Source organism: Zalophus californianus, chromosome 3 (genome assembly GCF_009762305.2).
Source record: "Zalophus californianus isolate mZalCal1 chromosome 3, mZalCal1.pri.v2, whole genome shotgun sequence".
NCBI classification, from domain to species: Eukaryota; Metazoa; Chordata; class Mammalia; order Carnivora; family Otariidae; genus Zalophus; species Zalophus californianus.
The window spans coordinates 170152529-170167563 of NC_045597.1; the positions used below are offsets into that span (position 1 = coordinate 170152529).

The 15035-nt window shown below is 34.8% G+C and overlaps 1 protein-coding gene across 7 annotated transcripts in view; it reads right to left on the bottom strand.

The window, feature by feature from the left end:
* ERBB4 (erb-b2 receptor tyrosine kinase 4) overlaps positions 1 to 15035 on the bottom strand; it is a 1100194-nt gene that overhangs the window by 241138 nt on the left and 844021 nt on the right. For all 7 annotated transcript variants that reach the window (XM_027590425.2, XM_027590421.2, XM_027590423.2 and 4 more), the window contains exons 14-15: positions 12296 to 12389; positions 6180 to 6334 (exon numbers count right to left, since the gene is read on the bottom strand). In XM_027590425.2, coding sequence (XP_027446226.1) covers positions 6180 to 6334; positions 12296 to 12389 — 249 coding nt within the window. The remainder of the gene's footprint in view (positions 1 to 6179; positions 6335 to 12295; positions 12390 to 15035) is intronic.

Here is a 15035-nt window from a genome sequence, read left to right on the forward strand (position 1 = left end):
ATCACAAACATATAGCTCCAGTGCATTATCAAGATTCCCTCTACAGCTATGATTTATAGAACTGTCTAATTCTGCTGATCACATTTTTCCCCCAAACTCTAATTTCTAAAACTGAAAAAGCAGCTGAAGTCAAAAATCACCATATAATGAAGTAATAAGGTGCTCGTGTATAAGGCCAGACTGCCCATTATATCTTTAGATAACTCTCAACATTGGTGAACTAATGTAACTATGTATAATAATAATTAAGTCACTGTTTCCTTGCTTCACCAGTATCTGCTATAATATTACTACTAGGTAGAAAGATGTTTTCTTTTTGAGGATTGGTTTTGAACAGGCTAGAAAAAATTTAATATACAGAAACATGGAGAATACATCATGAAAAAAGTCTTTTAAAAAAGCAAATAAGAAATAAAAATAAAAATATATAGTACAGAGCATTGAATTGGTATTATAATCCATAGCCAAAACCATTTCTTAAAATGGAAAAAGTAACTACTAAAAATGTTTCCAAATTGTCTTATATTGTTTTTTTATTTTATTCTGAAGAACTTATTTTTCCTAGGTTCTGATTATATCTTCTTCAAAATGCTTTTTTATACAGTATTGCCATTTTGTAAAATTAATAGTCTACTTCTTATTTCCAAGTAGAAGTAAACCAAAAAGCTATGATTAGTTTGCAATCTGTGCCTTTATAATCACCTTTGAAAGATAAAAAAATATTTAAAAGTGAAATTCAACTTGAGGGGAAAGTATGAATGATGAAAGATCTTTATTTATCCATTTAAAAAAATTGTTTGCATGCCTACTAAGTGTTGCTACTCCTCTAGGAGCTGGAGGGAAAAAAAAGATGAATTAGACACTTCTTCTACTCTTAATGAGCTCACAATTTAATGAAGGAGACAGATGCATAACCAGATGTATATTGTATAATGTGATAAATATAATAAGAGACATGAAAGAGTGGCTTAAGGGAGCATAGCAGAGGGATGCTTGGCTTCAAAAAATCATGGTAATCCTCACGGAGAAGACAGGAAGCTGAAGTTCAGGGTGCTGAGATCCATGGTTGGAGTAACAGTGACATCTAAGGCGTAAGGAACAACAGAGATAAAAGCACAGACCTGAGGACATGTAGAGCGCACGGAATTCTGAATAGTCAGGGAGCACAACATGAGGTGACAGGGAGAGGGAAAAGAAGCGAGATCATGAGACAGGAGTCAGAATTTGAAAGCTATTTGCTTAGAAGCAAATTTAATGGAGAACCACTGCAGGTTTTAAAGAAGTAATGGCTTTGCTACATTTGTGTTTTCCATGGACCCCTGCCCTGTGAAGGTTAGTCAGGTGGGATCCAGAGAGATTCCTCTGGCCCAGAGACTGTTTTAGTCTGTATAAGAGATGAAAAAAGGATTAAACTTCAGAAATGGCAACTAGGATAGAGGCAGGGCCAGACTGAAGAAATAGCTTGAAAGGTATGGAGGGTAAAAGAGAAGCTGATGGCTGATTTGATGACAGAAGGGTCAGAGGAATTAAACATGTCAAATGTCCATCTATGAGAATAGTAGTACCATCAGTGAGAGAATGCAAGAGGAGGGACACCTTTCCTTTTGTGTGTGTTGGAGGAGGAGGGGTTGATAATTTCAGTTTTATTTATCTAGTGTGGTTGTCCTACATTTGGGTAAGAAATGTTCCTTGCCAGCAGGAAAGGGGGGGGGGGTCTGTGGTGGTGGGGCATGAAGATATCAGAATGATAATCAATTTTGAAATAGCGTACGGAAAAAGTTGAAATCATGAGTGGATAAGATAGCTGAAGAAGGATCTATAAAGTGAGATAAGCAGAGCCTGAGACTGAAATCCATGGAACTCCAATAACCAGTAAGTGACCTAAGCTAAGCTCCTATGCCAGAAGCATGAGAAAATGTAATGGAGTAAAATCGGGTAATTGCAGCATCGTGGGGGCCAAATCAGGAGAGACCTTCAGGAAATGGGATAATTGTCAATGTCAAATGCAAAGAGAGGTCTCATCAAATAGGAACTACTGAAAGCATTTTAGTTGTCATTGTTGAGGTCACCAGAATTTTGGGTGCTGTGAGTTGAGAAGCAAATTGGGCATACAAGAATAGAGGCAAGGGAATTGGGAGGTGAGTACTGAGGGGGCAGGATGTAGGGGGCAGGATGTAGGGGGCAGGATGTAGGGAAAGTTTGTTGAGTGCATTGTATAGGATATTTGAGATTTAAACTTATTTACAAGCTGAAGATGAAAGAAAAAATGGATAACAAAGAATAAGGGTATGACTGAAGTAGCCCCATCTTTTCTAAATACAAGTCGCTGTGTATTTAAAGATGTGTACCCTATTTCAACCTTTTGGACTTTATTTATAGCTTTATTAAATAGCACTTGCAATTTATATCGATTCAGCAAGATCACAGAATAATGGAAAAATTAAACTTTTAAAGAGTCAAAATCCCAAATATGAGATCAAAAAAGGATAAGGAATAATGCAACTCTCTACAAAATTAATGGTAAAAAGTAAAAGCTTTACAGAATATCAGAAACTATAACATGTCAATAAAAACATCTGGAATTCTGAACACCAAGATGTGTTGAATATTTGCCACTACTTATTGATTTATAAGCATTTTGATGTACCCATATATCTAACATAGTTATTTTAACAAAATCTCCTTTAAATTGTGAAATGGAGGAATATTTTAAAATTTCAATTAAAAGAGTATAGACAATAATTTCACAAGCAGCTCTTCTTTCCTTCTATCAGTGAAAAATTTTTCACTATATAAATTAAAAAATATAAAAAGGGTTGATAAGAAAGATTAAGGCATATAGGGAATTTAATAATATGAAACCATGATTCTAATATTAACAAAAATATTCAATGAAAATTTTCAAAGATGCCTTATGAAAAATAAATATCCCAGTCCAAAACCAAAATTAAATTGGTATTTATCATAGACTCAATAATGTTAGTGTAGAAACCACAGTAATTGCCATTATAGCAATTTAATTACCTACTAAATTTAGTTTTTAAAAAATTTCTATCTTGCTAATTGCAAATATGTAGATCATTCCTTTTTTTTTAAGATTTTATTTATTTATTTGATTGGGAGAGAGCACAAGTAGGCAGAGTGGCAGGCAGAGGGAGAGGGAGAAGAAGGCTCTCCGCTGAGCAGGGAGCCAGATGTGGGGCTCATTCCCGGGACCCTGGGATCATGACCTGAGCCAAAGGCAGCCGCTTAACCGACTGAGCCACCCAGGTGCCCCATGAAGATCATTCCTAAGTTTTAAATGCTTGCTCATCATTAATGAATGAATAAATAAATAAATAAATTCTTGCTCATCATTTCAAAATATGGTGAAGGGTCTCCAATGGAAAGATATGAATTCTAAGAGTGAAAACTCACTGAACCATGACTCACTAGTGGTCAAGAGCTGTGTCTTCCTTATTTCTGAACTTAGCTATCACTATATCTGATGCACAGTAGATGTTCAATATAACCGAGTTGAAGAACGAATGAAATGAGAAACGGCTGCCGAAATAAAAGTCTTCTAGTCAAGGCAAGAAGAGACAATGTTAACCAACCGTCCTGCCCCGCCGCCCCAACCACCACCTCTTTAGGGATATTAATGAAAATCTCCTGATAGGTACTAAATGGATAACCTATTTTAAAAGTATCTAAAGAACTTATAAGAGCCAATATATTTAATGTACTTTCAGAGTAATAAAAGTGCTTTTAAGGTATTACACACATAATTTTATTTTCAGAAAATCATTGAACAGTATTCAAAGTAAGAACGTTCCTTCTAAAAAAAAATGTGTCTTGAAAGACTATTTCCATTAACTTGATTCTTGAATTATCTAGCTGACATAATATCGACATATAAAAGAAAATCTGTTTTCCAAAGCTGAGCTGGCGCGGTGAGCTCACACTCACCCATAGGGCAATTAGTACACGCATTTAGGAATAAAAATAGTCATTCGTCTCATCGTCTCCACTGTCCCTGTGCTCTTTCTAGGGAAAGATCCTATCTCTACATGCAATTTGAAGAGAAGGGACTAACTGCACAGAGCCCTTCATTGCTTCACTAAAGGATCTCAAGGCACAGTGGTGCAGAGCAGTAGTGCAGAGTTGGATTCGGGAATTTAGGAATTCTGGGGTTGGGACCACAAAACTTCCATGAAGTGAGTGAACCTGGACAATATGGAAGATATTAGGAAAAGGATGGCAGGAGGCTAAATGAAAACAAATACAAAAATCCTTCAGGACTAAATCAGTCATCCCAGAATCCATTTGCCTTGGAAGATGCCAGGGAATACAACATTCAAATTCTGTCTCACCATCATTCTGCAACAGCTGTTTTAAAGACATTTTTCTATTTACTGGGAGTTCCTAAATGATCTGGTAGGATTTGTTCCCTTTATACCCTCATCCTCCCTTTTTAGCTGACATCTGGATTTTGTTGCTGTGGTAAATGGACCCTACTTCTACTTCCCCCCCCACTATATATATTTTCTTTTATTACATAATCATGATTTAAAAGGGCTGAGAGGAAGACACACCAGCCACACACCCAGACTATGGCTCTGTGATCTCACTTTCATTTCCCTAATGGCTTCCTTGTAATTAGATTTGCAAAAATACCAAAAGGTCTCATTTTGAATGGCAACAGCTGTTGACATCAACATTATATTGAATAATTTACTGGTTTAATTTTAGCGGCAAAACAATAAAACTCTCCTGTGGATGATTATTTTAGCAGGCAAAGTTTTCTGTTTCTGTTGCTGACTTCTGCTCCAGGGGCACCAGTTGTTTCTTCATGAAATACTCTTAACCCAACTGTGCCAAAAACTTGAAAGGGGAGAAGTTCATTCCATCTAGTTTCCTTGAAGCAAAGTGTCTATGTGACTACTTCGGTATCCTCAGTCTATGTGCTTATGTATAAACCAACGAGTTGGCATAAGCTCTTCCAGGCTGCATTTGAATTTGAATGGCAGAATATTACTTTACCTTTTCAGGATCTGCCACTTCACAGAGTGACTTAAGCTGATTTCTTGACCTGCAGGAAATTGTAGCAGCATCTGCAAATTGGTGTCCTCTTGGCAGAAAATGATGTTGCTTGCTTAACTTCTTCAGTATCCCCTAGCAGCTAGCTCTTAATCTGGCAGAAAATCTCTTTATGGAATCTCATACTTTCCTGCCAGATAGATACAGACAACAAGTATCTGTATCTGTACGCGGGGTGTGCACATGTGTGTGGGCATTCATCAGGGAGAAGAGGATGTACGGACAGAAGTAGGAGAGAGTGTGTTAAATTGTTCTCAAGTCTGAAATTAGTCACGTTCTGGAGGAAAGAAAAAGAAAAGCCCTTACTAAAATAGATTTGCTCTCTTTTAAAAAATTAGGTGTTGGGATTTGTTAGATGAGTGACATTATTTCTTTCAGTTCAGTGCTTTTCTTCTTTCTGTAATATGTCTTTGTTTTTCAACTGTTATCAGTATCAAAGGTAATCTAATTATTATTCATTTTATAATGCATCCTTTTGAAACAATAGAAAACTATGCACCTACCCATCTTCAAGTTGTCCTATACTGGTCAAAGAAATTCTAAGTTATAGGTTAACCTGCCATAAAATTACTTTCACAAAATGCATTTCTGATTTTATTGATATACATATCACTAAATTCTCCCCCCCCACACCTTTTTTTCCCTGTCATTACTATTTTGCTTATATTTTGTTGAAGGAGTAATTCAAGGCAGTGTTTAGCCTTCAGCTGGTTGTAAGAACAAAGAAACATAAACAGAAACTTCTGTTAAAGATTTATTAAGCACAAACCTCAAAAGTCTGATGACTATCTTGTCTTTTCTAAGATATCTTCAATATCAAGTAAAATTTGGAAGAATTTCTACACTCCATACAAAGTATACCTGCCACCAGCTTCATAAAGGTGTCAATAGAATACTTTTAGGTGAATTTTTAACAGAAATATCTGATAGGGTGTACATTCGATTGCATAAACCACTTTCTTAGAAAGTATTTCTCTTTAAGTCAACATGTTAATATAAAGATGAATAGAGTTTTATATGACAATAGTATATATTTAGTAGACTGTGTCAAGGGTAAAGATACTTGTGTGATGGAGTCCTTGGCCAGCAAGGATGCTTACCCTTGGGTGCAGTTTGGATGGCATGGGTGGCACTCCCGATCCTGATCAGCATACTTGAAAATGAAACTGTTTGCCCCCTGTAAGCCATCTGGACATTTTTCCACACAGTTCGGGCCATCCTTAAAATGGGAGCACTTTGTGCAGTTGTCAGGTCCCTGAAGTGTGAAAAACAAAACACAATGGAGAAAGAAAAATGGATGCTCTTTCCTCTGGTATTGATGTGGTTTAGTTCCTAAGACTTCAGTGAGTGGCCAATCTTCCCCTAGGGAACTGGAGAGCATTTTCAAAACTACAAACGGGGATGTCACTATTGCAGTTTTTCAATGTAAAAGTGAGATGTAAAATTTCCTTTGGTTGTCGATGATTATTTGAACAATGAATTTTACAATTTACTATGGTTGAATTATTAGGAATTAGTTTAGGAAAATAAAATTTAATTTCTAGATTACTCTCCATCTCAGATCAGCTTGTGATAATGTTAAAACTCACATGTCTATTTATATGGATTTTAGTAAATCACACAGTTCAATACTGAGAGCACAATAAAGACATTCTGATGAACAGATATCAAAAGTCCACAATAATAAAGTAGGTGCATGTCAAAGAAAATTATGGAGAAACTTATCCAATAATAAAAGTGATATAAATTTGAGCATAATAAATTTAAATAGAACTAACTCACTTTGCATATTTATGTTTATAATATACAATCACTTTCTAATATGTAGAATGTTAATAAGCAATAATATACAAATATGTTTAAATGTCATTTAAAACATAAAATTTAAAACTCATCTTAAACATAAAAGAATTTTACAAAATAACTAATTTGGATTTGGTGCCGGAAATAGTAAGCATGCAAAAAAATGTTAAGCAGTCTACCACCAAATCAAAGAAAATTGAGAATATTTTGATTAAAAATGCTATTTTCTTAAAAGATGCAATATATTTATACATTTAGCTATTTTTTAAAAGATTTTTTACTTTATTTATTTGACAGAGAGAAAGAGAGAGAGAGGGAGCACAAGCCGGCAGAGCAGCAGGCAGAGGGAGAGGGAGAAGCAGACTCCCCACTGAGGAGGGAGCCTGACGTGGGCCTCGATCCCAGGACCCTGGGATCATGACCTGAGCCGAAGGCAGACGCTTAACCAACTAAGCCACCTAGGTTACCCTACATTTAGTTATTTTAAATAATGATATCACCTACTTAAAGTTGACTTTTGGTTCTCCCTTTTAAACATCATATTGTCTTAGGTTCCTCTTTTCTTTGACTACTTTCTGGAACTTCTTCCCCTGACCCATTTCTCCCCAAAAGCTGTATGTCAATATTGTTCAACAACTATGACAGTTCACATTAAATACAATTTAGATAAATGGAGTATAGTAAGTACAGAGGGAGGTAATTAATTTTATTAGGTTTATAATTATAAATTGTGAATTTGGGATTCAACAACAAGCAAACATTGGACAGAGTTATGTATTGGGCAGGGAGCGTCCATTCACAAGAGTTTCTCTATAAATGTTAATCCAAAAGCAGTCAGACATTGCAAGTTGGTGATACAAGATATCAGGAAATCAATAAATATATTTCAAAATTTAAAGATTGAGGTTGCTAATGAAGAACAGTGGCGTAAGAAGAAAAAGTAATCAGGAGGGAGTTTCAGGAAATTCTGGGACTGGTGAGGTTTAATCAAGCACCTGTCTATTTCACTATTTTCATGTGAGACTTAGAGCTAAAAGAAATTATCCTATGAAAACTAATCCCCATTCAACCTGAAGAGTTTGCTATTGGCAACTTCTTATATCCTATCAAAAAAAGAATATTTTACATGCTTCCAATTTTAACACCTGCTCATGGGTACTTAGGCATGTAATGCCATCTATTATACAAAATCATATACTGTGCAAGTATGCTCAGTGGCATGACTTATTGTACAAGACAAGAGACATGCTGATGTCTTCTTGCAGAACACAAGAATAAAAACTATGAGTAAATTAGGCAGTTATAGTTAAAATTAGAAATTAGGAATTATTTTTCTATAAAATTCTTCTGATGTAAAATAATATCTAGGGAAAATCAGAAGACACAAAATATTATGAAACTAAAATTAAAATCATATTTAATGTTTAAGTATACTTCAAAAATTTTTTTGTATGTTTCCTTGTTTTTAAGCATCTCTTACTTATTTGATTGTATTATCATGATACAAAACTAATGTTCTAAGCTGATATAATTTAAAAAAATGTCCTGACAAATCTCAAAAGAAATGAAATGTACTGATTCTCCAATTCATTTCCATAATAAAGAGATTTAAAGAAATATGTGTGTCCAATGCTTACTCTTCTATCATTATATTCCCAAAGCTTTTAAGAACCTAAGTTCAGTGAATGAACTGATAAATGCAATGATAAAAAACAGAGGTGAAAGCAATATTGTTCCTTATCTCTGATTTTATGCTACCCTTGGACTCAATTATGAACCCAGAAAGCTAAAGGATAAGCTAAATCTTGATAGAAATATTACATTTTTTTCCTCAGTGACAACTGATGATTTTCTGGTAACTACTGTGAGAGACAGTGCTACTATTCACCAGTATCCAGTTCTCTTCCACTTCTAGCCACATGGAAGACTGAAATTCTCCTCCCACCAGAAGTGAGGAATGTCTTGTTTTAGACAATGAAATTAAGTAGAAGCAATTTATGAGACTGCCAGGGCTAAACTCTCCAGACTTCTCTTTCCCTGCTGCCATGATGCAGGGATCCTATGCAGATGTGGGGATGCCATAAGTGCAAAGCATCTCAGAACACTAGACCATTACAGGGAGGAGGGCTGATTTGCAGTGCACTTTACATGAAAAAGATTTAAACATGTTCGTATAAGCTACTGTAATATGGGGGTTATTTGTTATGGCAGCATAACCTTTATTAACTTGACTTTAACAACTATTTCAGCTTTTATCATTCTCTTCCTCAATCTCTTCTTTGCATGCTGCCTCTTTGGCTTGTATTTTATCTTCTAAAACTCTGTCTGATTTCCCTTACTTCTCTTTCTTCTCAGATGCCCTTCCTTATCATAGGAACACACAGGAGTAGAGAAAGTAAGGCAGAAAGGATAAGTTGTAAAATAAAAATAAAATAAAATAAGGTAAAAAAATAAAATAATACCACATACAGACATATCAGGATATAAAATCAGGGGCTTATTTTATTTCAAAGCTAGTCCTCTCAAGATTATCCTGGATTTATGTCACATTTAAATAGTATAATACCATCCCATTTTACATGCAGCTGTTATATTCCTAGAAAACATGTTATTCTTATTATTTACAGAATTGTTGTCTATGGGGGTAGGGGAGGGGGGGAAGTGAAATGAATAGAGTGTAAAATTTGGAGTCACTTCTATAGTTGAGTCCCAGCTCCACATTGCATAGATTGTTGACTTTTTGGTGTAACTTTCCAATTATTATAGGTTTAGTTTCTTTATATTTTAAATGGAAAAAGTGATAGTATGCTTCAGATGTTAACAGTGTTTGACAAATATACATGTGTATCTGTTATTATTAGGGAAATAAGGACAGCTCAGGAAAGTGTGATTCCAACAGAATAAATCATAAGACCAGGTGTGGGAATTCCAACCAGCTTTAAAAAAAATTTTTTTAAGATTTTATTTATTTATTTGAGAGAGAGCAAGATTGAGAGCACAAGCGGGGTGAAGGGCAGAGGGAGAAGCAGACTCTCTGCTGATCAGAGAGCCTGATGCAGGGCTTGATCCTGGGACTCCGGGAACATGACCCGAGCCGAAGGCAGATGCTTAACCAACTGAGCCACCCAGGTGCCCCTCCAACCAGCTTTATGACTTTTCCTCTGTCTCATCACAATGTCAGCCTCACAGAGAAGTTTCCAGAACTTCTTGGGTATCTCAAATGATAGATGCCTATTATATGGCACACAAAAGCACTTCTATCTCTAGTTGTGAAAATCAATGAACCCAGACACAGACAAAAACCTAATATAAATTGTAAAAGCTGAAAGCAAGCAACCTCCTAGTGAAAGCAGTTTGGGCTACCGTTTGATCTCAGTCCTGCCGGTTTCTCAGACACCATAACCTAAAATTATATTTGTACCTGCTGGTATTTCAAGGTTTACTGATCAAGTGATCAAATAGATTTTCTTGATTCCGTGTTCTGATCTTCCACAAATGAGTGATTCGAGTTTACTGAAATTTTCTTACTTTTGACTTATTGCCTTTCCTAATCTCTAGACATATTAATTGACAATGTTAACCCTGGGGGTAATTCTAAGTAGATTGTTGGTCCAACAATGCTGTCATTAAGAGATCAAAATGTATTCATTAAAAACCTGTTTTTTCACTCTTTCTTAGTTAGCAAATAATTTTGAAAATTGAAAAAAATCAACAATTAGTGTTTTTAATGTGTAATTTATAAACTGTATCTTTTGAGTAACAAAAGAATGAACAAATACACTGTGAAAATATACAAAGTAAAATGAATTAATAAATTAGTTATTTGCCAGCATCATTTATACCATAGGACGCAGCATGAGGAATAGAAAAAGCACAGGACTGGTTTTGCAGTCTGCCTTCTTATTGTAATTGCACATTTTCAAAGTCTCAGTCTCTCTGAAAGATATATTGTTTTCTATTCTTTGACTTTTGGTACTTAAATATGTTAGTGTTTAAAGACGTCTTCTATAGATAGCCTGACTTGTTTTAACACAAACCATTTCAGAATTTTACTTCCCTGTGTTTCATGTCATTCCTTCCAGCATCCACATTTCTCATGCTGCATATTAATTGTATTTTCCCTTAATTCCTTAGTGCGGACAGAAAATAGACAAATATGCCCTTTGCATACTTACTTGAAGATCATTTACATATTAAATTGTCTTTTAGACTTTGGTTCTTCAGGCCAAATCACACCACTCCTTTTTCTCAGAGGTCTGATTTTCCAAGCTTAATCATACTTGTGGTAGTCCTCTGAACTGTCCAGGTTTTCCACATCCTTCTTTAGATGAAGTTCCAGAACAGCTCATTGGGGCCTAATGGAAGTTTGGAGGCTCAATGATATTCTTTTTTCTAAGCTAATTACGTGCTGAATAAGCACTCTGGTAGAAAATTAGTACTATCTAAATCACATATAAACTCTTATAGAGCAATGTTGAGCTCTTGGCTACACCCAAATGTTGGTCTCCAAATAATCCACTGAGAAATGACTCAATACACACAAAAAAACTGGAAGCTTGTCTAAAGAAGGATGAATATGACACTTTGGAATGACAAAGTCATTATTAAGCTCATTATTAGGAAAAAGCCTGAACGATGGGAACCAAAGGGAGGACTAAAAAATAATTACCATTTTCTCTATAAGGCTAACTTCAAACATGTAAATGCCAATTTATCCATCAAGACTTTCCTGATCCCATAGCCCCTCTTCCATTCTCATAGCTCTGTTTTTCTCTCTGCCATAGTATTTATCACACTGTTTTAGATTTTAGTTTATAAGTGTTTGCCTCTCCCTTCTGTCTTTCACAATGTCCTTCACAATGCCATAATAGTTAAATAATTAAACACAGATATGAATGTATTATAGTTTACCTCAAACACACCATGAATTTTTACATTTGCATATCTTTGCATGTTTCTTCTTTCTAGATTCTTCTTCAAAGCATAGCTCAAACATCACTTCTCTACGGACCTCCTTAATGCCCTACTTTCCATCCCAAAGACAGATTAATTTATCTCTCATTTGTGTTCCTATAGCAATTGATATATATTTATATTTTATCAGTTATTTTGGTTCAATCTAATTACTTATATATTCCCTTTTCTTTTCAACACTGCAATTTTCAAGGGCATAACCATATCCACTTTCTAAATATATTATCTGGGATATAAATATTTAAAAAATTGAATTTGTAAATATTTCATCTCTACTACTAAACTGTAAGCCTCTTGAGGGAGGAATATCAAACATGATTCCCCCTAGCATGCTACAAACACCTGTTGAATGGATGGATAAATGATAAAGGAATGACATAACAAACATTCACACATGAGCCAAATAAGCCAACACAACCATAGATGTCTGCAAGCTTACCGGTCCATGGCAGGTGAGGATGCCATCTTCCATCTTCTCACACTGGGGGTCACACTCCACACAGATGGAGCCATTCTCAAATTCTCGAAATTCACTGTGAAAACATCAGCTGCATGAGGTGGTATAAGCAAACAAGCTGTCAACCTAACAAATGAAGCAACATCTGCTGAAAGTCCTATTGGCAGAGTAAATTCTAGAGTCTGTTTCTTTATGTGCCAGGAGCATCAGAATCATTTCCCTGTACATTACGGAATAAGTTCTCCATTAGGAGAAAAGATAAACTGCAGCCAGATGGCTCTCCTTGCCCTCCATTGGGTTCAACAATAGACCCATTCAGGAAACCTCTCTCTTGTGAGAGATATTCGCGCAGTCTCAAAAAAAAAAAAAAAAAAAGTACGACTCTTCTGATGACACAACAGAATCATTTTTACCTTTTTTTAAGTAAAGCTGTGCCTGTTTGTCTCTATATAAAATTTTACTCTTGGCTGAGCTTTATTTTTTAAACTCTGAAAGAACTATTGTATTTTTCATGTTGCTAAGTGACATGATATTCCTCAACCCTGTCCTTCAAATCCCAAGACTCTTCAATTTATTTTTGGTGGAACTTCAAAAAAATGCTTTGATTTCTTTTCTTCTTTTAAAATAGCTGCCTTGGAGAATTAGAGAAAATATCTTTTTATGGCAGATTTTATATTCCTAGATTATTGATCTAATATCACATCTTTTTCAGCTTAAGGTCTTTTTGAAGTAATTCTATATGGTATAAAATAAAAAATAGTTAAATGTCAACACTCTAAAATTTTCTAATTAAAATCTAGGATGATGGTTATCCCTTCCCACAACCTTACATTTAATTTGAATGTTAAATGTAATCAATAGTAAGTTTTCTAATCAATATCTACTGCAAAATTTTCATTTCAATAATTGGGTACCATTCATGTCCAATATGTTTAAATACCCCATTCCCACTAATGTATCAGAGGATGAGGCACTGGGTAAAAACAATTTAGAATGCCAGTTGTAAGTCATTAACAAAACTTAACTAAATATTTATAGCTTCTGTATTATTTTGTGTCTGTATATTATGAGCTCTTTCAAACTAAAAGCATTGCAAATATGGCAATTATGGATTAATTAGGTGATAAATTTAAATTTATTATTCCCTAGAATGAAGTGTTCACTTATTTCATAGTGAACTATCCCATTTCGTTATTATAAAGCCTTAATAAATGATAGAAATCCAAAAGGTGGGCTATTTTTCTGTTGGTTAAATTAAAACTACACATACTTTAAGGCAAGATAATTAAGCTTGGGTTTTCAAATTAAATAGCATAAATTGGTGGTTTAGTTAGGTATCAATGCACATATTTAGTTACAAGGATTTTGCATTTTTAAAATGAGGTGCTGGCTTGCTATGAATTAAGCTTCTTACAAATTTTCTTGAATTTAAAAACTCAATTACATAGAAACAGATTTTCTTTTGTATGTTTTATTAACATGAATTATATACAGTGCTTGACAGAGGAAATCTTCAGAATAAAAAAGTCAAAATGACTGGTACGGGGGAAAGGAGGATGGTAGGTTAATTGTGAAGAGAATCAAAAGCATCATCTGTATAATGAAATTATAAAACAGTTAACAGCAAAACCTGCAACCATCAGCAAATTCCTTTTTTTTTTTAGTACAGTTTCTTGGGTTGCTAAAGGTTATGTTACTGAATGAAGGTCATAATTTTTGTGGTATTAAACCATTGGTCATGCTTTTCTTTCTCTTCTTGAAAATCCCTTTCCCACACACAGAGTTGAAGAATAAAGTGAATATGTCATAAAAAGTCATGGAGATTCAATGTAGCTGCCTTTTCCTCTATAGACTAGACTTCTATTTGTATGGCTTTGGGCTCTCTTTCTGCTCTCAGAACTGATCCTTCTTTTAATTTTTATTACTTCTGCTCTTCATTGTCACTGTCTCCATCAATGCTTTTTCTTCCCCATTTCCTATTGATTATACTATGACTTTGCCACAGTTCCCCTTTCATTTGAATCTGACCTAACAAATCACTGTCTATTGAGCTGAGTTTTGCATACTGAGCTTTTTGTCACTTTTTTACTACTCTATATTTCTCACAGTCTTGCTGTGTGTGTTACCTTAGCCAATCCTGTGATCCAGAGCAAATGCTTTAGAGTCAAGTCCTTCCCAAATTTGGCCGGTTGTTCCCAACACCAACACTAATACTTCTAGACCTTAAATGCCTTAACATCTCTAGACTTCATTTTGTAAATATCCTTTGTAAAAAGGAAAAATTGTATTTCAATGAGAGGTTGTGATTATTAAATATAAATGCCTACAAAGAGCTCAGACTGGCACTCTTTCTGATGTTCCCATTTGTTCTTAATGTTTCAAAAGCATTTGACCATGTTGTCAAATAAGACAGTTTTAAGATTGTGTTGCAATGAGTTTTCTCTTTCATTCTCAATGCTTGTGCACTGTAGTTAAGAGTTGCTGAAATACAGTGGCTTCTATGACCTGGATTTGAATGCTAACATCCAGGAAATAACTGATTTTCTTTTCCCCTTCAAAGAGTTCTCTTTTGAGGATTTCTTCTCATATAAAAGTTATATAAATATAGGTGCCCTGATTTTGGTAAAGGTCTTATTTGTATTTGTTTTCAACATTTTTAAGGTGACTGTTCTACTTAACCATCTAATCAGCTTAGATTTATGGACACAAAAAGAAAATAATA